The 26,295-nt window shown below is 45.8% G+C and overlaps 1 protein-coding gene across 1 annotated transcript; it reads right to left on the bottom strand.

Annotated features, from left to right (window-relative positions):
* Positions 1-1,501: 1,501 nt before the first annotated feature.
* LOC131282299 (mitogen-activated protein kinase kinase kinase 13-A) lies at positions 1,502-23,361 on the bottom strand. The gene is made up of 8 exons (XM_058311714.1): positions 23,130-23,361; positions 11,003-11,611; positions 9,308-9,502; positions 5,742-6,407; positions 4,440-5,654; positions 4,227-4,397; positions 4,008-4,112; positions 1,502-3,237 (listed from the first exon to the last, which is right to left on the bottom strand). Exons 1-8 carry the CDS (start codon positions 23,249-23,251, stop codon positions 2,784-2,786), a joined length of 3,537 nt encoding a protein of 1,178 aa, XP_058167697.1. The 5' UTR covers positions 23,252-23,361; the 3' UTR covers positions 1,502-2,783.
* Positions 23,362-26,295: the final 2,934 nt, after the last annotated feature.

The raw sequence follows: 26,295 nt of genomic DNA, 5'->3' as shown, positions 1-26,295 counted from the left end.
GTCTTTTGAACGGTTATTTAATATACTGGACTCCCACACCTGCTCTCTTGCTTGGCTGCTTACCTTATGTTTTAATTGGAGTTTATATATTATCATACGTTTCTACTTTCGTTTTCAACATTGCAAAAATAAACTAATCTCTATTGTCTGCTATGAGCAGTAGAAAAAAGGCCTAAAAAAGGTGTGACACAAGCCCGGCGTGTTCAGTAGTGATGGGTTCTCGGAACCGCACCCACCGCCCGGAACCGCTTCCGAGCATCTTTAAACCGGCTCCGATTCCGGCTTAGTAAAACCCACGATTCCGCCCGGAACCGTCCGGAGCCGTCCGGAGTCATCCGGAGTCATCCGGAGCCGCTAGTCGGCAGCCGGAACCGACCGGAGCCGGAGCCGTCCGGAGCCGTCCGGAGCCGTCCGGAACCGTCCGGAACCGTCCGGAGCCGCTAGTCGGCAGCCGGAGCCGGCTCCGGACGGCTCCAAACGACTCCGGACGGCTCCGGACGGCTCCGGCTCCGGACGGTTCCGGACGGTTCCGGACGGTTCCGGACGGTTCCGGACGGTTCCGGACGGTTCCGAACGACTCCGGCTCCGGTCGGTTCCGGCTGCCGACTAGCGGCTCCGGACGATTCCGGACGGTTCCGGACGGTTCCGGACGGTTCCGGACGGCTCCGGACGGTTCCGAGCTCGGAGTATTGCACCTACCTTATGGAGCCGCTTCCGATATTGGTGGAGTCATTCGGAAGCGGTTCCGATTTTTTGTCGAATTTACCCACCACTAGTGTTCAGCGTCAGATACTTCAGAAGGTGGTTGTATATACTATTACATAAATCTGCCTAGAACTCGTTTTTGTTTGTTAGTCCATTTAATTGTTCCTGCATGCTTTCGATAGCAACGTTTTACGCGAGTCAAATATTGCAAAACCGTTCGTTGGGATGAGGTGCGAAGAGAATAAAATCCATCGAAAACTAATATCTTTTTCTTCAGCCTGGTGCTTTAAGCAACGATTAGTGTGTATTCTTTCTTTTTGCTTTCCACCACGTGTCTCGCATTTTAAAACCATATGTCGTTGCCTTTTGTTGAGCGCACTTCTACTACAACAACGTTTCTATTCTTCAATGTCTCTAGCCAGGTACCGATGAGTTTTTGTAGGATGTGTTAAATGCTATGCTATTGCTCGACACTTGCTGCTACTGCTGCTAAACGGCGGACACTTTAATTGAAGTTTTACACTTAGGCAACATCTTTGTCTGTGTTTTTTTCCTACAAGAGGCGAATATAGGCGCTACATAAAATTTCAAGGCAATTTGGAATGTGTATCTATGTTCACCGTTCACCGTTCATTCAATAATGGAGTTTTTCACTAGGACTTCTTTTTTGTTTTGTTTCGTTGTTTAAACAATACAATGCTTAACGGGGGGGCCTAAGTTTGACTCTTACTTCAGTCGGACGTACATTTTTTTGTAGACTGTGTTTCATATACATATTTTTAATCTATCTGCACAGTTTTGTTTAGATTGAAATAGAGTTCGTAGCACTAACAAGCGCATTTCGTGTACACGCAAATGCAGAATTTACGGATTATTGTTTAAATTTACCAACGTTACACTCGGGTATATTGCATTTGATTCTTTTGTTTTTTTTTTCATCTGATCTATTTGAATGTAGTCCACGTAGGAAGCATATTCGGAGCAGCGGATCGTAAAGTTGATGAAATCGAATCGAAAGTTTACAAACAAAACGTACATATATAACTGAGTGGAAGTGTCCAGTGATGAGTGAAACTCGTACAAATTACGAAAAATAGGAACTAATAACAACAACAAAAAAAGAGTACGCATAATTGGTGCAACCATTATAGAGCATCCGCATCGAAAAACACAAACGAAAAAAGGTACTTTATAACCTAATTACCACCATCACTTCCCCTGAGACCCTAATCTTTCGACGATTGAGGGTTTTCCCCTAAACTGCCGCTTGTCTTCGAGCCTACATTCCCGTAGCTTACACTTCAGTTCCTTACCACTAAGTTTGACAGATTTTCCGTCCATTAAATAGGCCACCAGGATTTGTACGCGCGTGCGCGCACGATTTTCTTCTCGTTTCGTGTACGACGCTACGGACTATTATTTACCAATGCAGTTATTAGCAGTTGCTTGCCTTATCGCTTATCCTAGACCTACAATGTTTCACGTACCCCCGCGCATCAGCTATCGTTCGTTTCAGTCTCTCTGCATTCACAATTATGCCCACACACGGGCGGCACACACAGACACACACACACATACAGATACATAAACAATCGTAACCCTAATGTAATATCCTTTCGCCCTGAGCTTGCACCTTTCTTTGCAGTCGGGTCAGTGTACACATGCATACTTAAAGGCTAACCAAGGGGGGCTCTTAAAGGGTTGCCGGAAGTGAACGAGATGAAGGACGGAACTAACCGGTAACGAATGTACAAATAGTGTAAGAAAGAAAATAATTTTACACACGCAAAAGATAAGCTGGATAAATATATGCAACAAAAGAGGCTAACGAGGAAAACCCAATGGAAGATGGAAAGAATTGCAATATGTTACACACTACAAACAAAGGACGAAGTATAAACGTATCTAGATAAGGGACAATGTACAAATAATCCTGAACGTGAAGAAAGGAATGCATTGCACTTAACCTTCTCCCTAGGGGCTAGAGCATCAATTCATAATCTCAACACTAAATGGCATCGACTTTCTCTCTTTCTCTCTCTGTCTCTCTCTCTCTGTTTTCTATTTGCTACACCCATTTATACCCGATTTCCATTGACGACATCGGCTACGGGATGCGCCGGGGATGCGATCGTATGACGCTGGCGGCGTTCATCGTCCGAGCTGCTATCGCTGGAGTCCTGCTCGAGGTCACTGTCGGCGACGTTTCCATCGTCGTGCTCATCAATGTCACCGTCGTCGTCATCGTCGTCGGTGTCCTTCGCCGAGGTGGTGCTCCTTTGCATCGGCTGCTGGACGGCACCACGCCGTCCGCCCACCTTCATCACCATCGACGGCAGGTCCGGGTTGGACTCGAGCGTCGACCGTTGGCTGGACGGGGCGTGGCTGTACTCGGACGTGTTCTCCTCGTCGGTCACCGTCACGTTCGAGGGGATCTTGCGGTGCACCTTCGGCAGGTGGTCGAGTGCTTGAGCTGCCATCGGGCCGGAGTGTTTTCCGCGGCGACCACGTTTGATTGGAAGACGTCCAACACTAGAGGGGTAAGATGATAAAGTGAGAAAATGTCAGTAATTATCCTCCTAGCATGTCATTAATGTGATACCATTTCATTTTAAAATGGGAGCTCTAAGTAACCTTCGCCAGGCGTTACCAAGGGAGATGCTTGCCAAGGCAACGAAGACATAAATAAACTAAACTGAATCATGAACAACGAAATATAAATACTTTCAAATCTTTTTGCTTTCCATAAACAAAAATGTGTTGGTCTCCCTACTTCGTCATCTTAAAATACAGCTACATATTCGGTGTAAAACCGGTTTCGACAACGAAAAACAAATCATCACATTGATATTCACTGTCAGAAGACCAATCAATCGATCCATAAAACGGGAAACTAAGATCAGGTGAACAAGACAAACCTCCGAAATACCCTATGTCACATGCAATCCGTGATAAATGAAACGCGGGTTTTCGTAGCCACGGGACACAGACACGCAATCATTGTCACATGCGGGTGGGTGTGCGATAAGAAAAAATACAACATTTCTTCTTCGCGATCAAGAAAGAAGAAACAAATACCATATCATCTAATCGCTCCAGCTGTGGTCCAACGGTGAACAGTTGTCGAGGGAAAATAGCTTTGCTAATTGATTGCACACAAAGGCCGGCCGCGTTTGGGTGTAAAATTTGATTCGAAATTCATCTTATCATGCCATCTCTTATCTTGCGAATACTTCTCACCGGCGGCGTTGGTGGACCGTCGTTGATCGGAATCTACTGCGGTGAGTCATCCAACGACTTACCTTTTACGGCGAAGTGCGTAACTATTGTTGTACTGCTTCTCGACCGGTTCCTCACCCTCCTCGTCGGTCCAGCTGTCCGTCTGGCGTTCGTCTTCCCGCAGCCGACCCTGCAGGTGCTGGTGGTGCAGGTGATGCAGAGGATGACCATTATTGCCGGCGGCATGTTCCGCCAACCGAAGCTCTACGTCTCCGCTGGCGGGTTGCTGCTGCTGCTGCTGCTGCTGCTGCTGCTGTGGTTGCTGTTTGCCGGCCGTTCTCGGTCCATCCCCATTGGCGGAAAGTCCGGCTGACAATGGTCCACTGTAGAGGTACACACCAACGCCACCACCGCCAACGTTGATGTTGCTAGCGGCACCCGGATGTTTGAGCAGTATCGTGGATCCGAGAGGACTCTCAACGCCCCCGCCGGTTCGACGTGCCGATCCCGGCGACTGCTGCGGTTGTTGGCTCAGCTTCGGTTGGCAGCGGTACACGATGACATTGTTGTCGTTCAACAGGTTGCCGTAAGCGGCCGCACTTTGCTGCAGCTTCTCCGAGATGAGGTTCACCTTCCGATCGAGCGTGTCGATCTTATCGTCGTCACTGCACGCCCGATCGAGCCGCTCATCGTTGCTGTTCATCGCGTCCATGATCGGATCCGGACTCGAGCCTTCCCGCTCATCGTCGTACTCCTCCACATCTCCGTCCGCTTCCTCCTCCTGGAGGTTTCCATGCCTTTGCTGCTGCTGCTGTTGGGTACTTTGCTGCCGCCGCAATACACCTCCATACCGGTAATTCTGCTCCGTACCTCCGCCGCTCGTCGTCATCATGTCGCTGCTTCGACTATTTGTCATCGTCGAGATCGAGATGGAATTTCCGTTCTCCTCGTCCTCAGGCACTTCACCATCGTCCTCCGACTGCGGCTTGCTGCTACATCTGTACACACTACTGACTGCTGGCCGCGACGCCCCATCCGCATCATTTGCTGATTTCTTCTCATCTTCCACCTCTTCCCGGAGCCGACTTTCTCCCTCCTGCTCTTCCTCGCGCAAACTCGTCGACATGCGCTTCGTAGCGACGTTCGGGCTCGGACTCGCATCCGTTTCGCTTACCTCCATCGCTTCCGTCTGCGTTTCCATGTCGACCAGCTTGACGTGGCGCGTCTCCGGTTCGCTCTGCACCCGCCGGTCTCGGCTCGGGCTCGACTTGGGGCTTTGGGAGTTGAAGGTGCCGGAACCGACGCGCCGGTGGCGTAGCTTTTTCGTCCGTCCGGAAGAGTTTGGCGTTGGGGCAAGGGGCGTCGATTGCTGCTGATGCTGCTGCTGTTGCAGCGTTACCGTGGCCGCCGTTGCTGTGGTGGTGGTGTTAGTGGCGGCCGCCATATGGGCAAGCGTGTTGTAGGGGGGTGGTGGAGCCACCACAACCGACCTTGCACCGTGCGGGCCGGATGGGTTTACTTGAGCGTACAGGGTTGCCCTTGGTGGAGATACGGTTACGCCGGTGTAGCCAGAAGCCGTTGGACTAGGTGTCGTCGACTCGCCACAACCACCGGGAAGGGCCGCTGCCATGGAAGGGAAACTGAACGGTCGCTTACGGTTCGATTTGTCACCGGTGCGCTTGAGGATGCCACACTTTCGTTGCGGTTTATATGGGAGATGTTTCTCTCGTCTAATTGATGAATAGGAGAAAATACAATTAAACATTGGTCATCGGTATCGGTATACAAACTTAAAGCTTGCAAAACATGTCACTTACTCAGCAATTTCCTGCTCTTTCTGCTCCAACTGCAGATAGTACGCGGTCAGTTGCAAGTACAGCTCGTTCGTACGCTCCAACTTCCGCTCGTACGTCATGCGAATATCCTGCGCGTGCTTCCACTCGTCCTTGCGCTTCTGGATCAGGTCCTGCTCGTACTTCTGTATGTTCATCCCGTTGCTCGTCAGCTTCGTCATGTGGCTGCGGATCTCCTCGCGCCACGACTTCTGCGTCTCGTAATACCCGGCGCACTGTTCCTTCTCCCACGCCTCGAGCAGCTCCCACCCGGCACTGTCCAGGTGCTTCAGCAGGATCGTGAACGATGGCCTGTTGCGCGGTTTCACGTTCCAGCACTGCTTGATCAACTTCTTGAACCCATCCGGGCAGGAGGTCGGTATCGGCAGGTACAGCGAGTTGTTGCCCACCCCGAAGATGATCTGCGACGAGTCGACGTTCTTGTAAGGTACCTCGCCGGTCAGCAGCTCCCACAGGACGACGCCGTACGACCAGATGTCCACCTTCTCGTTGCACGGCTCGTTGCGGATCACCTCCGGGGCCATCCACGCCACCGTGCCGGCGAAGCTCATCTTCGTGCTGATTTCGTTCCACTCGCGCGACGTGCCAAAGTCGCTGATCTTTATCACGTCGTTCTCGCCGATCAGGATGCTAAATTAGATTGGTTGGAAAAAGGAACCACAAAAACACCCAGGTTAGAAAGTAAGGTTAGGAGTTCGAAACAGTTTTAGATGCATACAGTTAAAAGCAACAAAAAATCCTATGGTTACTTTGATGTTCATCTCAGTTGATGTGCAGAACAGCATTCAAATAGTTTTGTACTATTTGGAGAAACAAAACATGCCATGGGTTAACACCATTCTATTGCGTCATTGTTTCGTCCTCCCTATCGAGTTATTGCATAAGGATGTGTCCTTTTAACCGGTGCGTTGCATTCCATGACGTCATCAGAAGCCAGGGAACATCGTTGGAAACCGGAACACCGTCCAATCATTCACCCCTCGCTTGGCAAAGGATACCCAACCCACCGCCGTACGCGCGAATGCGTCGCACTGTTTTGCGCATGCGTTTGTTTTCGTTACGAAAGCATAAAGTATGTCCTTTCCTTCACCATCGTTCACACAACGCGGCGGTACTTTTCCCTTTTCCCGTTGGTATCCCTGTCGTTTTTTCAACCACTGCGTGGAAACGATACGATGCAGCTACGATTTCCTTTTACTCCACCGAAGTAACTGTATCCCTTCCTCTCGTGTGTCTTCACCTGCCCTCTCCTTCGTTATGCCGGCGCGACCACCATCGCCTGCTAGGTTCCGGGTCGATCAATTTTTGGATTTTCCCAACATAAACCGACACAACCCCGACGACGCACACAGCGGCGTTTCAAGATACGCTTCCAACGCGCGGCCAGTGCCGTTCACTAAAAAGAAAAAAAACCTCCGTTCGGTGCGACCTCTTCGGCCGTTGGGTTGTGGCGGTTTTCGCCTTCTCAAGAGTGTGAAGGTCATATCTCTGAGTGGTGAATTTTTCACCCAAGATAGCGAAGGCACATCCACACGCCAACCGAAGGCAAGGACGGCCAAGACTCAACAAAAAAAAACAGAAAGTTTAATAAAACACTCGACTCCATCTATTAATAAATCGAAAACGGGAAAAACGCGCCTAAAAAGCCATTCACCGGCACGTTCGCGGATTCGGAGTGTTAAGTTTGCATCACACTAGGGGTATTTTTTTATATGAATCTCGGGTTTGAAGAAGAAGATTCAACGCACGCTCAATCAATCGCTCGGCAGTGGAAGGCTGAATTCGATTGAAAACGAAATTCACCGATGAAGGTATATGCCGATCCGAAAGTAACAGTCTCACTACCTTAACGAGGTTTGTGTTTTTTGTATTTTTTTTAACACGACTTTCCGGAACTTATCAAAATTAAAACAAAACGATAGATGGAAGAAAGTACAGCTTTCAACTATCTGCAATCGATAGATGAAACAGTCATGCGATTATTTACTGAGGTTTACGGACTTGTACCGGTTTGTTTTTTGTTTTTACTTCTACCCCATCTTTCCATTCATTTCTCCATTCCTGCCGAAGATGCGTCACGGAAAATGGGAAAAAGTTTTTCGCTTCACCACCCTTCACACGCGTCGTCTTCGTCGTTGTCTAAAATTAATTCCGGGTTGTCGAAAAGGAACTTAGGAGAAAAAAAAACTTAACACACGGCAATGGTCCGCTGAACGGTTTAACGTGACGCGTTAGTACAACAAACGAGTAACGAAATAATTGTGCAAAAAATCACACACGAGCACACCAGTCAAAAGGCAGGGAAATTGGGGGAAAACTTTCAAAAAGTAAAACTCGTCGGAAAATTTGTATTGTGCGGGGTATCTACTGCGGAAAGTTGTACGTGACGAATCGAGGCCTACAACGACGGAGTACCGGAAGGTAACGGAGGGCTGAGTGAATGATTTATGGATAAATACTGATAAAAATATTATTAAACGAAAATTATGTAACCTTGCTTTAAAAAAACCTTGCGTTTAGATCTAAAAATAAATTGATCGATAAAAAAGAATTGTATAATTATGTCGCTTGTGTTTTCAGTTATTAAATATTAAACTAATAATGCGAGAAGCCTCTAAAATGTAACTTTTCGATAAGAATTCTAAACAAACCTTTTTTAGTGGTCAACCAACTACCACTTAGTGGGTTTTTTGCCATATAAACCTATCTAGCGACAATTACTCGAAATAGATTCTAAACATAGTGAAAGTGTTGGAGCAGTATTTTTTATCAATTTTCCTAATCGCTAAAACCCATTGCTTTAATCAGTATTCTTTCCTTAGGTTGCACTAACTCAACGTTTTTCTGCCTTATCAATACAGAAAATTCTTTGAAAAAAGTAGGATGAACACGTGTTGATAAGACGCTATTAAGCCCTATTCGAACTTATATAACTTTGTTTTACGTGTAAAAAACCACTGCCGACGTCAAAGTTTTATCGAATCAGAACCGGGTTTTATTTTCTGCCTGCATTAAGAACTTCGGCGTGCTGTCAACATTTCTCTCCAGAGATGAACAAAAGTAAGAAGAAAGTTGATCTTGATAAGCGTTTAATAACGCGTACCTCATTCGCTTTGGAAGTTCTATATGACGTCAGAAAGAGCGCAACAAAAAAGGGGGGCAAACACATGTGCCATAGTTTTTATAATCCTCTATCTCAAGCTTAGCTTGATGGAAAAAATCCTATCGAGCCATAGCGGTGCTTTTATCACTCTGGTACAAGTTCTACTGTTCCATACTGCAGTGGTAGCAGTTGAATCAAAGCACTAAAATTTTTTTTTGGGTAGATTATGCCCCTCGGGACCTTTTGTGTCCGAACAAATGTCCAACACGGAGTTCCCTTCAGCTGGCATAAATGTTTGATATACGGTGGTTTTTCCTGTCTTTTTTCTGTTTACGATAAACAACCTCCGCCAGGGCGACCTAATTGTAAAAATCATTACAACGGCCCCGGAACTACCACAGTCCCCGGTCGGTCGGCGGTTACTTACTTCGGGCTCTTCAGGTCACGATGGATGATCTTGTGCGAGTGAAGGTACTGCATCCCGTGGGCGATCTGCTGCGACCAGGAGACGAGCTGCTGGGGCGATATGATGCCACCGCTGTCCTGCAGCTTCTTATGCAGCGGCCCGTGCGCACAGTACTCCATGATGATGCAGAACGCCGGCGCCTGTGTGCACACCCCTCTGCGGAGGAACCGGTGGTATGGTGTGAAACGCCCCAGCGAAGAATCCAGGCCACGCAGGAAATGGGGAGCAAAAATAAGGAAGAACACATCAAATGAATTAGTATTGCGACGGGTAACGAACGAGTGGTGCATGAGAAGTTTGTTCTAAACGGGCGAAGGATTTTTTCGCGGGATCGAGGGGGAATAAGGGAAATACGAGTCAGGTACACTCAGGAAGGACTCCACAGTCCGGTCGGTCTCGTCACGCGATGCACCAATCCCTAAATCATGCACAAGCGCGGCACGATATAACTCTTGGATGAACAAGGAATATTAACATTAACCGTTTATACTTATGGTTATGAGAGAACGAGCAAATATCGAGAAGGAAGTAATTCAATGAAAATATTTTACAAAACTTATTTCAATTAGATCAATGATATAAGAGGTGGTAGATTCCAATTATTTTTATCAATTCCTACATATTCTGCATGACTTAATCATTTCTAAAGGCATAAGATATTGTCTTTAAAGTTTTGCTTTATTTATGGTACTGAATTCTAAAGCTTAAATCCATAAAACGAGTTTCATACATTATCAGTGTATGTGCCGAATTATCTTTGAAGCAACAGTTTAAAATAAATTTAAGAAAAATCAAGTATGATTAAGGTTCGTTTTGATTTCCATTTTACCAATTCTTAAAACGTTTTTTTTCTACTAGAATACTTGCTATTTTGATTCTTTTATCTGCCCGCTTCAGGGCCTTGAATTATAGTTTAGAGCAGGGGTCGGCATACATTTCCCTAAAGGGCCAGATGATTCAAAGGAAACTGAAACCGCGGGCCGGATACCTTAAACGATGACTGAATATTTTCAAAGTAGTAACCTTTTTAATGGAGTATCATCTTTCTAAATAGTAAAGTTATATAAAAAGTGTTATAAAGTTATATACATTTTAGCATTATACTTTTTAAATCATTTTCATACTTGTTTTTGTTGAATTTTGATTTTGGATCCCAACATATAACAGGAACACCTCGTTGAACAATTTTAATCCAATTTTTGGCAAGAAAACAAACCTGACAAATCCGATCAAAGTTGAGATGAGGTTTTTGTATGAACCACTAAAATTTTCTTACGGGCCGGATAAAATCAGTTGGCGGGCCGGATTTGGGCCGCGGGCCGGACTTTGCCGATCCCTGGTTTAGAGACTCCTCCACAAGAACGCCAAAGGAACTCAAGGGTTACCCGTTCTCTACTACGGACATTTGTTGGCGCAAAGGACTGCTGGCTGTCCGGAACGAGAATTGGAAAGAACGCTAAAGGGAACCTTCAACACGCCACCAGCAAAAAGCCACCGGATATAAATAGCTTTGACCTAGCGTCGAGTCGGATCCCAAGAACCTCAAGCATGGCGAGGCGCCCGCGACACGTGACGCACGCGACACTGTGTCGCTTTCGCCGCCAACGGGGCAGAAATGGGGACACCGAAAGGGTTTGGCCTTTTTAACTAACTTACTTGAACTTGACGATGTTCTCGTGGTCCAGCTTGCGCAGGTGCTTGATGTCCGTCTCTTTGACCTCGCGCACCTTCTTGACGGCGACCAGCTCGTGGCGCCACTTGCCCCGAAACACCGCACCCTGGGCGCCACTGCCGAGCCACACCATGTCGGTGATCGTCTCGTACGGGATCTCCCAGTCCTCAGTCTGTTTGCTCTTCATCTCCATGATGTGGCCCTTGCCGATCAGCGACAGCACCGGTCGCATGCACCCGAACAGCCCGTCCATCCAGCTGGTGGCCGCCGCCGGTTTGCCCCCCGGCAGTCCCACACCGATGCCGACGCCGACACCAACCACAGGCTCGCCGGCCGCACCCGTCACCACCGGAAGCCGGGGCCACCCGTTCGTCATCGTGGCCGCCACGTGATGGTGATGGTGGTGATGGTGCAGCTGATGGTGCATCAGATCCGGACTGCTGTCCGTGTTCGCTCCGGCCGGGTACTCGCCGGCGTAGATCAGCTGCGGATGGTACGGCGGGGCCGGTTGCTGCTGGTGCAGCTGTGGCTGCTTCTGCGGCTCATTGTTGTTCAGTCCCAGCTGATCCAGCTCCTCTTGTATGGACATCATACTGCAAAAGAGAAAAAACAGAAGAGAGGGAGAGAGATCAGCAACAAACCATCATGGGTCACAGACAAACTTCCTCCCTATTTTATCTTATCTCCCCAGCAATGGCCGAAGTCACGGACGGCGGAAGATTACCCAAACTCTCCGATAGTTTCCGAAGTTCAACGGCAAGGTCAACTAAGGGATATCGGTTTCCACACGCCCGTCCAGGGTCGTCCGGGGCCATTACTTCCCCGTTTGCGTTTCGAAATCGACGCACCCAAACCAAACCCAACATGATGATAACGAACGAGCCGGTGAAGGTTAGTGTTTAGATCTGTATACACTGAGGCGCAGGTGGCCTACGCTAACCACCTGAGGCGTGTTTGTTTCCACTGTAACCCCTTCCGGATGGAAGGTGACGAAAAAGCGGCGGCAAGGGAGGACGTTAGGCTTCAGCGAGCACCCAGGGCGAGGGGGAGGGGAGGAAACGCCTCATTGGGCACCGACCACCCCTGGGCACGTTGCCACGTCCAACGGAAGGGAAAACACATCAACCTTCCACAATCGGGTGCAAATAGAGAAAAGTGTGAGCGAAAAATAAACACTCTTGCAACATCCATCCTTTACGTTGGAGGAGGGGATGTCGTGGAACGACATTCCCAAGCGCACCACTTCCGTATATGGAACGGAGGAGGAATGTATCGGAATAGAACATGACAATAAACGTAAAATAAGAATGCATTCCTGCCTCCCCCGGAACGTACTTCACGTACACTTCCTTAGAAGGCAAAGCAGCCATCGGCCTTTGGAGACGTAGTAATAAAATAATACTTCCCCTCTCTCTCTCTTGGAAGACATCCAACATCTTATCGCGCAATTGAATGCCTAGGAAAACCCTCCCCTCGATCCCAATCTCTTATGTCTATTATTAGAAGCTTACCGGTGGATATGAAACGGTTCAAAAAATGGACTGATTAAATGTTAAAATTGTGTGTAGATTATGTTTCTTATTGGCTGATTGTTTAAATATATTATTTAAAAAATTTCCTTTGCTGGACTGTGTTCAATTTTATAATCCAAGCAACAGTAGAATTTATTGAATAGTTATCTATTATAGATTGTAGCTTTATTTCCGTATGGAGTTTTATGTACACCAAAAACTCGACCAACTCCATCCATCGATTCTGAAGCATTCCTCACATAACGTTTGAGCAATGCAGATGTTGTTGAAGATTCGTTTTCATCTCTATTTTTCGATAAAATCATCTTAATTTTACAATTGAAACTCAGTGCATCCCAAACAAAATAAGCATGTACACATTCTACACTTCTTAACAAAAAAACAACGTATCATAAAAATGCATAAAATCATTATTTTGGTTGCATTTCCCAACAATTGTCTGCAGCTTTCTGTAGTTTTTAGGTAAAACAATAGTTATTCATAGCAATTACGGGGTTTTCATTTATATTAACCCAAATTTGGTTCTAATTAATAAAAATAACTAAAATATAACAAATAAAAAATTTTTATTTGAATAATAAAAATAAATTCAAAAATAACCATGAACCATGTATAACCCTAAATCCATCGGTGACCACTGTACTGTAATCCAATGACAAAAACATTTATGTCAAGGTGTATCTATCAAAAGTTATACAGCACAGTTTATACAACAAGGGGAAGTCGATGAAATATCAACCATTTTACATATGTTGTTATTGTAACTATTAAATTAGTACATAACTCTCAAGAAAAGTGTAAAAACCATAGCTCTTTTCCCAACATGTACTTCACCGAGCATCGCTGGGACTTCAAGCTAGTTTAGTATGTTTTGACAAAATTGAAGAGTAATGGAAAATTTTGTTTAGTTCTTCAAATGAGTAAGTAATATCCTGTTAAGTTTGGCGCATCCTAATATTAGCATTTTTTGCGAACAATGGGGTAATAACAGTGTTTGTTATTCGAATTGATTCAAGAATCATTCCAAACGAAATCACAAAGATATTCAACCGTGTTGACCAACGGCAAAAATAAATAAAAAGATAACGCATCACTTTCAGGTTCGCGAACCTGATTCTGGATGACCATACTCTAGTTAAAAACCTGCGCCTATCTTTCTTTTTCAAAATATGTATTTGAAGATGATGCAAAGCCACGCACAAACATCATGCCATTGCGGAACACCTGAGGGCTGACCCAATCCCCGATCTAGCACCTTTCGGGTAAATGCGTCAAACATTTTCTCCGTGGCGCGACCACACGACCCGACCCCCGCAACTTCTCCCACTTGAAAGCCCAAACTTGTTTTTAACCGCTCCCTCGTCAAACACACACCTTCCCACCGGGCCCTCCTCGCATCCTACACTGCCTTGGACCGGTCCGTTCGAATATCCGCATCGATTCGCATCGTTCGACAGAGTTTATACTTTATCTTATCAGTCCATGCTTACGTGCCCTGCCCCTCTCGCTCGCGCTCTCTCCCATCTTCTTGTCTCGTAGGATCTGGAACATGTGCCAGTGTCTTGTTTGCGAACAGTAACAGTACCTTTTCCCCCTCCCCCACACTTTCCCTCCACCAGTGAGGAATTTTCATACACCAGGTTATGTCGTCGGATGCGCATGGGTTTGGCATGTGTGTTGGTTGGCAAACGCTAGGTGAATTATTTCTGCCAGCGTCATCTTATGCATCATTACCAAGACACACTGCCAATCGGCGATTGTTGTGTGGCGACTAAAAAATGGAAATGCGTTTTCAAACACAAGCCGAAAAAGGGCGACCGAAAACAAGAACAACCAAATGTAGGTTGTCAAAACAAAGTCGAACCGCCGGGAAAAAACATCCACCCAAGGAGGGAAGGGCATGCGAAGAGAAAAACAAATATGCCCCCACCACCCCCGCCCTTCTCTTCCAAATCACCGTAAACAACAAACCCTACCGCAACCAAATGGGATTGGTGGGTTGTGTGTGTGTGTGTCCCTAAAAAAAAAGGAAACCAATGCATGTTTTTTTGGGGCCGAAAATTCGGACCATGGAAAACGACTTCCCAACCTGCCGGAAGGGGGGAAAAACTTATCTCTATTTCCGCGGTAGCAGTCTACCGTCTTCACGCCAGGCCCAGCAATGGGCTAAGGGAGGGAAAAACTAATTTTCCATAAATCACACTGACAAACGCACATGCTGAATAAAACGTTGATTTCGCAGAGGGTATCGTTTATACATCCATTCGCAAGTCCCCCCCCAAAGGACGTGTGTAGAACCGCACACATACGTAGTTGGATCAGATTCAATCGATTCGAGCTTTGATTGCACGATGGCACGGACATCATCATTATCGCCAGGGAAGGGGCAAAACATGGCGGAACAAGGAGAATAAAACACAAAAACGTCAAGTAATGCTAGTCTGCGCAGCATTTTGCGTCTTAGTACCGGGTAGAGATTTACGATTAGATTTTTGACCGATAATGGGCAAAGTACGGTGCGGAGGACAGGGGAAACTCATTAAATACCATTAGGTAATCCTCCAGACGGTGATTTATTTTACATCAGTTTTCCCCAAGAGGAAGTATCGTTTAGACGTGTAGATAATGATGAGAACATGTTAACAAAGGATAAACACTTTCTTACTAGTTTTAGATCTCCTGGGCAAATACATGAAGAACCAAATTCTTCAAAAAGTAAAAACTTACATAAAGATAACGTTCAATGAACTTTTTTAGATTCAATTGTGAAATTTTGATCACGTTGCTTAACCGATAATTACTGGAGAAATACTTTAGAACAATCGTTAATCCGCATTTTTTGCTATAGTCATTTCAATCAAATTTGAAATGGCATTCGAAAACAATTGAATAAGAATGAACTCGAGATTGCTTCAGAAAAACTCAGTGAGAAATTATTAAAAAGCATTAAACTATAACATAAAAACATTGTACAAATTACAATATGCTTATCTGAGGAAAGAAATTTAACTTACAAATTATTGAAATTGAAATTGATTAAAAAAACAAATACATTTAACATGTCCAAAGGAAGCATTGAACTAGAAAACAGAACTTTGTTCAAGTTTAGTGCGATTCTAGAAAATCAATCAATCAGTTCACATTATTATATGTTCATTGTTGTAGATAATCGGAGCTAAAACAAGGTTGTTGTTGGAAGCTAACTCTGTTGCTTCATGTCATTATCAACATTGTGGCAAAATTGTTTTGCCTCAACGCACTGCACATTTCCACTCAAGCTCACATTCTTTCCATCTTGGTTATCTCCTGGGGAGACATCTGTCTTTTCATGTCATACGATTTTTTCCTTTGTTGTCATCTAACTTCTAAACAAATTATCACCGGGGACTATTTCTTTTTCGCACACACAATTAGCACGGCACGGTCAGACACCCTGCTTATGGTTCCACACGACGTGACTTCGATAAATTCCCCTGCGAAGCGAAAGGGGAACCACCGGATCTCGCCAGGATGTTACCGTTAGTAACACACCGGTGGTTGACTCGGTTGAGTAGACGATATAATATTAAAAGCGACAGCCCCTCGCCAAAGATGGCAAGACGGTGAAAAGACGGCAAGGTGCGCTGATCTGGAAGACGCGATTGGAAAAAAAAGTAAACCAACGTTCTAACGTGTTGCCTTTGGCTTGATCTCGCGGAACCCCTTTCCTTTCCCCTCCGAACGAATGGTCTTTGTTGGTTTCTTTGTTTGAAAACCAAATGGCAAAACATGAACACGATCGCGCGACACACCAGAAGGAGAGAGAGAGGGAGCGATCGGTCATCGAACGGAACACGATGTTTTCCTGAAACCTTTTTCCCTGGTCGAGATGGAAAGATGCAAGACGGGGTGGCATGTGCCTGGTGGTGTGTTTATTTGTGTACTGTTGGTGGCAATAATCTTCCGTCAACTATCCCGTTTTGCTATTTCAGAATTCCACCGTCAATCATTGCTGCGCAGTAAAGAATCGGGTCTGTGCAAAGTGTTCCCTTTTGACAGCTCCTTATCTTCTTCTGAACAAGTGTTTAGATCTTTACTATTTTCACGATCGATAACCTTTTGGGCAGATTCTATGATTAAATAGCCTACTTATATTGTTTCAAACCCCATCAAAGGGTCCTTGACCCGTTAGGTGGTTGCGGCGTTCGTGGGTAGCCGGTTCATGTTTCAAATATTAAATCAATCGTTTCGTGTGGTTCGTTTTGCTCTCGTGCGATCGTGCAAATAAAAGAATCGCATTTTCAAACAGCAAAAATGGCTATTGATCGAGCGTACAAAAAACCACCAAGCACACCTTTCACATCGTGCGGCGGAGGAAACATGAAACCCCGTCGACATTCGGTTCGGTTGTGTCTTCAACTAAATAGCATCGGAGCGTTCGTCCACGGTACCTCGTGATTGGCGTTTTTCTGTGTTCGTCCGCCAGCCGAATCGCATCGCATCGTCGGATGCACTTGACCCCTATCGTTGATGGCGACTCCGGGATGGCGCTGTGGCCGCGGTGGTGTTTGTCACGCGTAGCGACATAATTTGTTCCACTGGACTGCGTGGTTGGGGTGTGTGTTTTGACACGGCCAATCACAACTGAACCAAAACACGACCCTCTCCATCTAGAAGATTCCAAAACACTGCCATGCCAGCAGTTTGTGCCGATATATTTTTCGTCTCGCTTTGGCTTAGAAAGTTTACGAGTGTATCGAACAGTTGATGTGATTTGGAGCTGGTAATTTATAAATCTAGTTCCACGCGAGTAAAGTACAGTTTTTGTAAAACAAAAATTAAGGTGATATTACGACAAAAGAGTGGAATGGAAAGCCACTATGAAACTTGGCAGGGATGTTCCGGCAACAAACGAGCAAAATCGTTGAATGAAAATTAAACCAATTTTACAATCACAAATTAAAAAAAAACGTTCGAATTACAAATAACATTAAAAAGGGTTTACAAAACTGCAGGAAAAAAAGTAAGTTAGTTGATAAGTGAACAGCAATGAATTAGAATTGATGATTAAACAATAGGACAAAACTCGAAAGAAGTTAAGTCCGATTGAAATACAAATAAAGATTTAATTCTCTTCGCTTTTAGATTGATTTGAAACAATTGCGCATCAGTTAGCCTTGAACACCTACCGAAGACGCCTCGACACATGCTATTCCGCGATCGTCATTAGCCCTTGCCGGGCATAATTAATGTTCGTAAAATTCTGCTCCGAAGAACCACGCGGATGCGGATTAATGAAAGATTTTAATGTTTTCAAAAAGGAAGCGAAAAAGGTGCACAATTTAATTCGATTAACGATTTCCGGCTGCTAATGAAACTCAGAGCGCCCCCGATCTCTCGCCCTGCTGTCGCGTCGTCGGCCGCGAATAGGTCAAGATGGTGGACGGTCACTCGTCTCTCGTCGTGAAGATGTTTGTGTGCGATAAGGAAGAGCACAGCTGGTTGGATCGCTTGCTAGCCGCCGAACGTGCCCTTACAACGCGTCTGGGTGGCGGCAATCGGGCGGAAAATCACGCCAGGGGTGTCGGTTCGCCCAAGGAATTCCAGAACGGCAGTCACCCAACGGGAGCGGGTGGGAATAAGTTGTGCAGGCGGGGCAGACGGGCAGGTATAGGGCACATTTAATCCGATTAGGACATTACCGCACCCGTGCTGGGCCGGTCCGTAGTGTACCAACGTTCCGATCGGTTCTTATCAGTCGAAGGAAACAAAGCATCAAATCGAACTCATCGGGTCGCTCGGAGATAGAGAGAGAGAGAGAAAGAGGGAGGAGGTTAACCGAAGGCACAATGATTGTGGGGCCTAGGGCAGCGAAGGAAAAAACATTAGACTCGCGGTGATGAACTTTGAGCGGAGGTCGATCCGCTTCCAGCCGCCTTCCCCTCTCGTTACCTTATTTCTGTTGTGTACATTTTCTTTCCAAGCCGACATAAGCGGGAGGGGATCATCGATCTTCCCGAAGGCGACACAAATGAGGCAAATGAGAATGCGACCTCAGCCTGAAGGGAAAAGAAAGTAAAACCAAAATAGGCATTTTTTTGTATACAAAAGTATTACGACACGGTAGGAAATCCTGCCATCATTCCATTCGAGTGTGTGTTAGATTCGTGTTTGTTCAAAAAGGAACCAAGGAACAAGTACTTGAGTTGCTTCTAAGGTAGTGAAGCATGCAACAAGCTTTTAAATTAAATAATCTTTGACACAAATCTCATAGCTTTTGAAATTCTGACTGAAGTACAGGTTGTCAAAGAATGAAACACACGGAACAACTTCGTTAAATTTCACCAAATGTTGAAAGTCTTGCGGCTTTATAGCGATAGACAACAGCCTGAGGGAGAAAAAACGATAACAAAAAATAGCAAGGTGGAAAAAACCGCCATCGAAGAAAATACATTACATCTCCACAGTGGTCTGCCGTTGCTTTGCCTGTGTCTAGTTAATGTCGTCTTTATCTTCCCATCTTAATCTTGTCCCAACAGTGCACTTTTTACCCAACCCACCCCGTCGGTGTAGGAAGTCGTCGGTTTTATTGAGACGCACCGATTGGAACGGAAATGACCGATGATCGAGTGTGCCAGTGTGTGTCTACTCCCAGTCTTATCGGAGTTTATTTGCATTTTCCACCCGGCAATTCACGGTTGATCAAGTTCAATCATGATCAGACGGCGTGCGATTAATTGCAAACAATATTTCACTAAAAACTACCGAAAGCTAAAAATAATATATTTGTAAACAAATTTGGCCTGATTGCAGGAAGGAAGACATATGACGCCTTTACCTGCGCATGCCAAACCAATTAAAACCGATGGGGAAATAAATGGTGCTCGAGTTTTACTTCAGGAACAACGCGAACGATTTAAATGATCTGATAATCTAATCCAAGATTTCAATACGAAAACAACGATTTCCCATTAAAATGGCGAAATCGTTTGCCAGCTAGACGTCAGCTAGCAACCGGAAATGATGTGTAGGGTTGTTTTATGAGCTTCCTGTCCCAACCAATTGCCCACCCCGGCGTATTGCATCGCACGACAAAGAGTTCGCCATTTGTGGAAGTGTGCGCGTTCGCGCTTGCTGCCTCCACACGTGGGATTTTGCACGTTTGGCCGAGCGATTTCTGCCATGACTGCAGAAGACACGCTGCTGTTGTGCACGTTGCTACCACGCAGCAAATTTTGCGCATGCGCACGACATTCTCGGTCCAAAAAGACAACCGTCGCAGGATGGTTCGTCGAAAGGGTTTTATGTTTCCTGTACGTTTTTATAGCCCTCCTTTTGCATTTTGTCGCTGCTCGGGACTCGATCGAATGATCAATCAATCCCATAGTCCTGCGAAATACCAACCCTTTCTTAACGATGGCATTCTCGAGGGCTGGCTTATCCGGGGGGTCGCTGGTGCGCTCGAAGCAGGAGGCCATGAACACCATCGTGCGATTGTCTTGGCCACCTTCGCTGTGCGCCGATGTTGAAGGTTGCCGTTGGAAACCGATCGGTGAGGATGGTTGCTGCTTCGTCTGCTGCTGGGAATCCAATATTGCTCGGACGCGTCAGTCACGCACGGTGACACCTATCGACACTCGTACGCTTGCGGAATTTTGTTTTTCACTTTCTCAAACTGACCACTTGCATCGAATGGGGGTTTGCAATTTTCTTCTCGTACAGCAAACAAAATATGGCTGCCCCGGTCTCGCAATGCAGCATGGGTTGCATCTATCAGGCGAGTCACGTTGTTTACGCGGATTTTATGTACCCTCCATCCAGGTACAAAGAAATAGCGATGTCTGTCTGGATGTTTTGTTTGTGGAATATTTAAATTCAATTGGTATTTCCTCTTTGTTACACACTATTTTTGTTTTTTTTTCAATAACGACCTTTTATTTCATTAACTGCACCTTTTGAAAATAAAACAACCATTAAATAAGTCGAATATTAAACCACCGACCCCGTTGCCACCTGTCTTCTCTGCAATCTCCCTCACTCCCACCACCACTGTCCACTTCTAGAAAATCACCACCACCGCCAACGGCGCGAAAGGTCGCAACCGCTGGGCCGAAACGATGCCACCAGCCACCAACACCACCCAAAGTAGGCCACCGCGACGGCTCCACCGTCTCGTCTTCAGGAACTTTTTTGAAACAAACCACAATCAAAACACTGCACCCCTTGCGGAGGGGTTGGGGTAGCAAGAAACAAACTGACGAGATGAGGTTCGCCACAAACAGCCTTCTGCCGAAACCCTCGGTCGAGTGAGCGAAGGGAATTGGACGGATTTTTATCACTCGATCTTCTGAGGCTCGCGCGAAAATTTTCCAGTTGCTAGGGGGCGATTTTTCGAGCGTTTGGTTTGCTTCGATTTTTCCGTTTTTCTTCCGTCACTGCACACTTTTAACGCAACTCATAACGAGCCGGGCCGAGTTGGAAGGTAATAAAAACACAGTGTACACCTAATAAAACGCCATTGCCTCCTACAGTTCACGCAGGGGAGGAGAAGGAGAGAGATGGAGAGAAACTGTGCCGTCCTTTGCACACCTGGTTGTCATCTGTGCATCTGTCTGCGTTCGGATGACACGCGAAACATCCGCCACCAGGTAAGCACCGCGAGGACGTTTCTCGCGAGGTCCGTCAAAGAGGCAGAATTCGATTCACACACACACACACGGACCAGTTGTGTAGTAGTTCATCCGCAGGTGTCTCTACTCTGAGCCAACGCTGGGAGATGCACGGTGCGGTTACAAAGGCGTTACTACTATATCCCAATCGAGTAGGCTGTGCTCACAAGCGCGTCCGAAAAAAGGCAAAAAGGGCCTCTCGACTTTCTCGTCTCCGGTACCCTCTCCCCACCCCGCTAGTGGCTGGGCCTTGACAGTCCACATTCAAGGGTATCTCCTCCCCGAGCACAGATGTAGTCGCGAAACACAATTGCAAAACAAAAACCACCCCATCCGCACACTTACACACATTCGCTCACACACATTGGCGCACACAAAGGCTGATAGAGAAAGTAGGGTGGTGGTACGGACCAACGCGGGGGCCGGCTCCGACGGGGCCGGGGGTAAACGCGCGAAGGCGGAATACTAAGCGCGACGGCCAAGTCTGTCCCGGACACAAAAGTGCGTTCGTTCACAATGATCACAGCAACTCTACTGCCGCCATCCGACGGAACGTTTCGCGGCGCAAGCGACAAAAACGCTGGTTCCACTCTCCGCGAGTATTTAATCGAACCGAGGCCGCGCGGGTTTAGTTCGCTCGCGGCCGGAGAAGATGGCAGCTGGCGCCGAGAGTAACGGAACACTCGCGTGCCTCCATCGAGCAGAGAGCGCACGAGATAGGTTCGCGAAGGGAAGCGAGCCTCGCGCAACGTTTAAGCTTCTGCCGCGCTGTTGTCAAATAATCCCCAATGGCTCCAGTTGGCTAGGCAACGGAACGTTCGGGACTAAGGAGCTGCGGTTACACGGACGGATTGAATCGAGCTCGAGCGGGTTCAATCAAGGTTGACCAATTCAAGGATTCGTTTAGTTTAGTTGGTGGAGCGAATGGAACGAATGGAGCAAAAGGGGTTCTGTTACAATGAAGGGTTATAAGTATTTCATCATTTCATTATAGATAGTTTACAATACCCTTAATATAAGATAAGAAAGCTTAATCAATATAAAATACGATCCTTTTGCCAATGACAATCATGTCAAATGTCCCAGGTTGTTTTAATGTAATGAAGACAACGCAAAAAGACAAACCCAAAATTGTTGGAGTTGGAATCTCAATAGGAATAGAATATCGCACACTATGGGAATTAGTCTCATAGCCCACAGGACAGGAGTTAACGCGTCTCAATCATCGTTTGTTCGATTACATGATGAAATTCTTTTTCTCCTATGTATAGTGATGTAACTCCTATGTATAGGGGGTCCGCGACAGTCGAGCGGTAGCGCCGCTTAGAAAATCGGCCCATAAGCAGCGCCGGGGCACACCACCTCGACGGCGTGGGTTCGAATCCCAACAGAGACCGGACCCTCCCCTGTACGAGACGACTGACTCCACGTACAACAGGGAAACAAGCCCTTAACGGGCAGGCATGACCAAGAGGCCGTTACGCCAAGAAGAAGAAGAAGAAGTGATGTAACACCATTTTTTGTGAATATTTTGTAAACTCTATTGTTAAAAATTCGCCACATGGATATGTTTACAAACCTAATTCCATCAACGATAGTCAATTAGCAACTGACATTGGTTCATATCTGCACAAAATTACAATTGAAAGATATGCTGAACGATAAGAATAATCCATTGCATCCAACTATTCTTGTTCTTGGCGCTAAAAAATGTTGATAGAAATTAAACACATAAACATTATCTTTGATATTGTTCAAAACAATTACATTCAACAATTTACATTCAAAGGCATTCATTCTCTATCAAAACGAAAGTAATACCGATATTGTTTCATAATGCACATTTCCCTCAAATACATTATGTAAATACATTCTCGTTTCCGTTTGCTCTAACGTCATTCTCACAGTTTCCCGCAGGCCTTGAAACTTACCTTTTCCTGAGATGATGATCCGGTTGATCGGTGGCCAGGTTTTGCAGCGAAGTGCTCATCTTCTGATAGTCGTCGATGCGAGCCTGGCTCGAGGTAGCTCGCGTTTCACCCGAATGCTCCATTCTGACGTTGCCTTCGATCGCGGTAATCCCGTTTTCCGTGGAAAAACAACAATTGTTTCGGGCTGTTAATGGCCCACCTCCTGTACTTTCCACCTTTCTCGTTTATCACTCTAGCTCTTCGTAGCACTTTTCTCACCCAACACCACCACCACCACTAGCCACGGCCAGAGATGTTTTTAACCGCATCACTCAACATTTTGCAACCCTACTCCCGCGGGGTAGAACTTTTACTTTTGTGCCTTTTGGAGGGCTACACCCTTTTCCCTTTCGGTACGGATGGCCGTTAAGTGAGATAAGGTACGCTTCGCGAGGCGCACACACGCGTGTTATGACAAACACTGGCTTGAAGTTTTGTTTTGGCTAATAGGGTTATGCGGTTCAAACGGAGCAAAAAACACAGAAACCTGCTTCCTGGGCACGTGTTCCAATACACTTAGCTAAATCCGGTGGATGCGATTGTTTGAACGATCGCGATCGATAATCGATTCCGTCGGACGATCTGCTTCTTTTCTCACGAGCTTTGACGTTTTTTCTTATGTTTTAGCGCTGACGTGGAGTATTCCCGGACAAGTCGATTCAATGCAAATCACGCACACCTATTGGGAAAGAGAGAACGAAGCAGAAAGTCAGAGGATGAAAAATAGATAGTTTAAAAAAATGGATTTTCTAATGATTTTTCTTTACTGTTTTTCATGTAGCCAAGTTGAGTAAAATGCTCTTGTGAATTTCTTGGCAAAGACATTATGAAATAAAATGAAAAATTCTCCTTCCACGCATCAAGCAATGCGAATAATATTCCCTCCCCGACTGATTATCCATCCTACGTACAGAGACGATTACCCCGACGACGCAAAGGAAACAAAAGGACATTGCCATGTCGCCATGTCGTCTCGAAGCCATCAGTGGAAAAACTAACGATTGCCATCATCGAGCGTTTTCGGGTGATGCAGGAGGAGAAAACAACCATAAATAAAACGTCTTGCGGTGATTATGTGTCGAGCCAAGAAGCATCGGAACGAACAGCAGCGGCCATCGTCTCTTCTCAAATCGGTTGGCCTGGTGCCAAAGGAAAATAAACTTCGCTCTGGACTATGAATGAGTCTGTGGCGCAAAGAGACGGCTTCCAAGAATGCTCGACTTTCGTAGAAGTATAGCTAAGTAGGAGGGTTTATTGATCCCAGCTGCAGAAAAGGAGCATTTTTCCCGTTAAAACTATTTTACTGAAGACGATTTTTATTAAAAACGACCTTAGTATTATTCCTTTGGTTCATAAGGGCATGGAAATTTGTTTTCATTGCCTTTTGTTTGATGGTGACAGTTGCAATTGTCCATTGGTCCAAACATACTAAAATGTCTGGGTTCTAGTCCTGCAGAATGCTATTTCACAAAGAAAGCCATACATTTCATATCGTTTAAAAAGATCATCGTTTATTTATGGCGAAATTAATTGTTAGGTAATATGAAACAATCACTTATCTTCGAAACAACCCTATATTTCCTGGATGGAAAATGAAACAATGCCATTTTTTCCAACAATTATTAAGGGCTCAAGTACACGCCACATTCCTCTCAGCTTATTCATTCATCATGTCAAGACCGGAAAAAGGGGGCTTTAGGTTTGGATTATCAAAAAAAAACAACTTTTTCGTTCTGTGGATCAAAGTGCACTCGCTGAACCCCCGAATGCGTATGCAATTGCACATATTGTAGATAACGTACGTAGACACGCAATTACGACAACGCCCGAATAATTGTTTAGTTCTCTCGCGTCCATTGATAGAAGATGTGTCGACCCTTACTTTTTCTTGGAAGGGAGAACTACCTTTAAAAACACGTATCGTCCCCGTATAAAAAAACACTCGTTCATACGTTGGGTGACCACCGTTCAGGTTCGTACGTTCGAAGGGTTTTTGTTTTGTGATGTCTCATTAACGAATCGCCATTCTGGAAAAGCGCTCCCCTCCTTCGTTGACCACAGGCGGGTTTTTCTTTTTGTTTTTCGCGTGACCGCATGCGACGCAGTGACTTAACGCGTTAATCCCCCAGCTGGAAAAGGGGGCGCATGAAACGCATTAAATGTGAAAAAAACACCTGGGGCTAGCGACTGCAAAGAACCCTTCGTTCGTTCGGTTTTCAGCTGTCTAAGACGTGCGCACAGCAAACAGCGGTGAGTTGCATCGTTGCAGCGGCGTTGCCAACACTGACCAGTTAAATAAAAAAAATACTAAAGGGACAATGGCCAAACGCGGCTGCACTCGGCCACATGGCGGCAACACGGCCGTAAAACGCAACCACACGCACGTGTTCGCTGCCTACCAACCCTAAAGAGGTCGAACCAACCTAAACGGCTCTTTCTCCCTTTGCTGTGGCCAAATACAAATGAGAAAAAAATAAACTGCACCGAGGTGGGTGGCTGGCAAACAAAACTCAACCCGTGCCAAAAATTGGCCACCACCGTTCCCCTAGCTGCTCCTGGTGCTGTTCCATGCCAAATGTCTCTTATTGGTTGGAAAAATTATTGCTGGGTAAGATTTATTGCTTTCCGTTCCTTAGTGGCGGTTTGGGCCGGCAATTTTTTCATTCCAAAAAGGTCTTATCTGTTTTCATGATTAAAACGAAAGCGACATGGAAATGCAATATATATTTTTGTTTCTTTATTGCAACTAAAACATTGTTTGTAAAATAGCCATAAAGAGGAAAGAGGTTGAAAGTATTCAAGTAATATTTTAAATTGATTTTTTTTTTTGCAATTCTTTCACAATACAAAATATTCGAAGGATAAATACACTACATCACACTTGAATTCCACAGATTAGCATTTCCCCTGGGCGGACGCTTTCAAGAAAGGGTAAAAAAGAAGACTATGCGACATTCCATTCGCATCGGAATGCAAAATGGAACCCGCGGGGCGTAACGGGGCGGGTTCTGTACAGCGCGCGGCCCTCACGGACTTTCCACGCCGCAGCTTCTGGTGGCAATAAAACCATTTCTGCTATTGCATCACGCCACACGCGCCTTGGTGTCTCTTCAAGACACCGGTCTCC

The sequence above is a fragment of the Anopheles ziemanni genome, chromosome 2 (genome assembly GCF_943734765.1).
Source record: "Anopheles ziemanni chromosome 2, idAnoZiCoDA_A2_x.2, whole genome shotgun sequence".
NCBI classification, from domain to species: Eukaryota; Metazoa; Arthropoda; class Insecta; order Diptera; family Culicidae; genus Anopheles; species Anopheles ziemanni.
The sequence above is the reverse complement of the archived record's forward strand: the minus strand, read 5'-3'. Positions and strand labels throughout refer to the sequence as shown.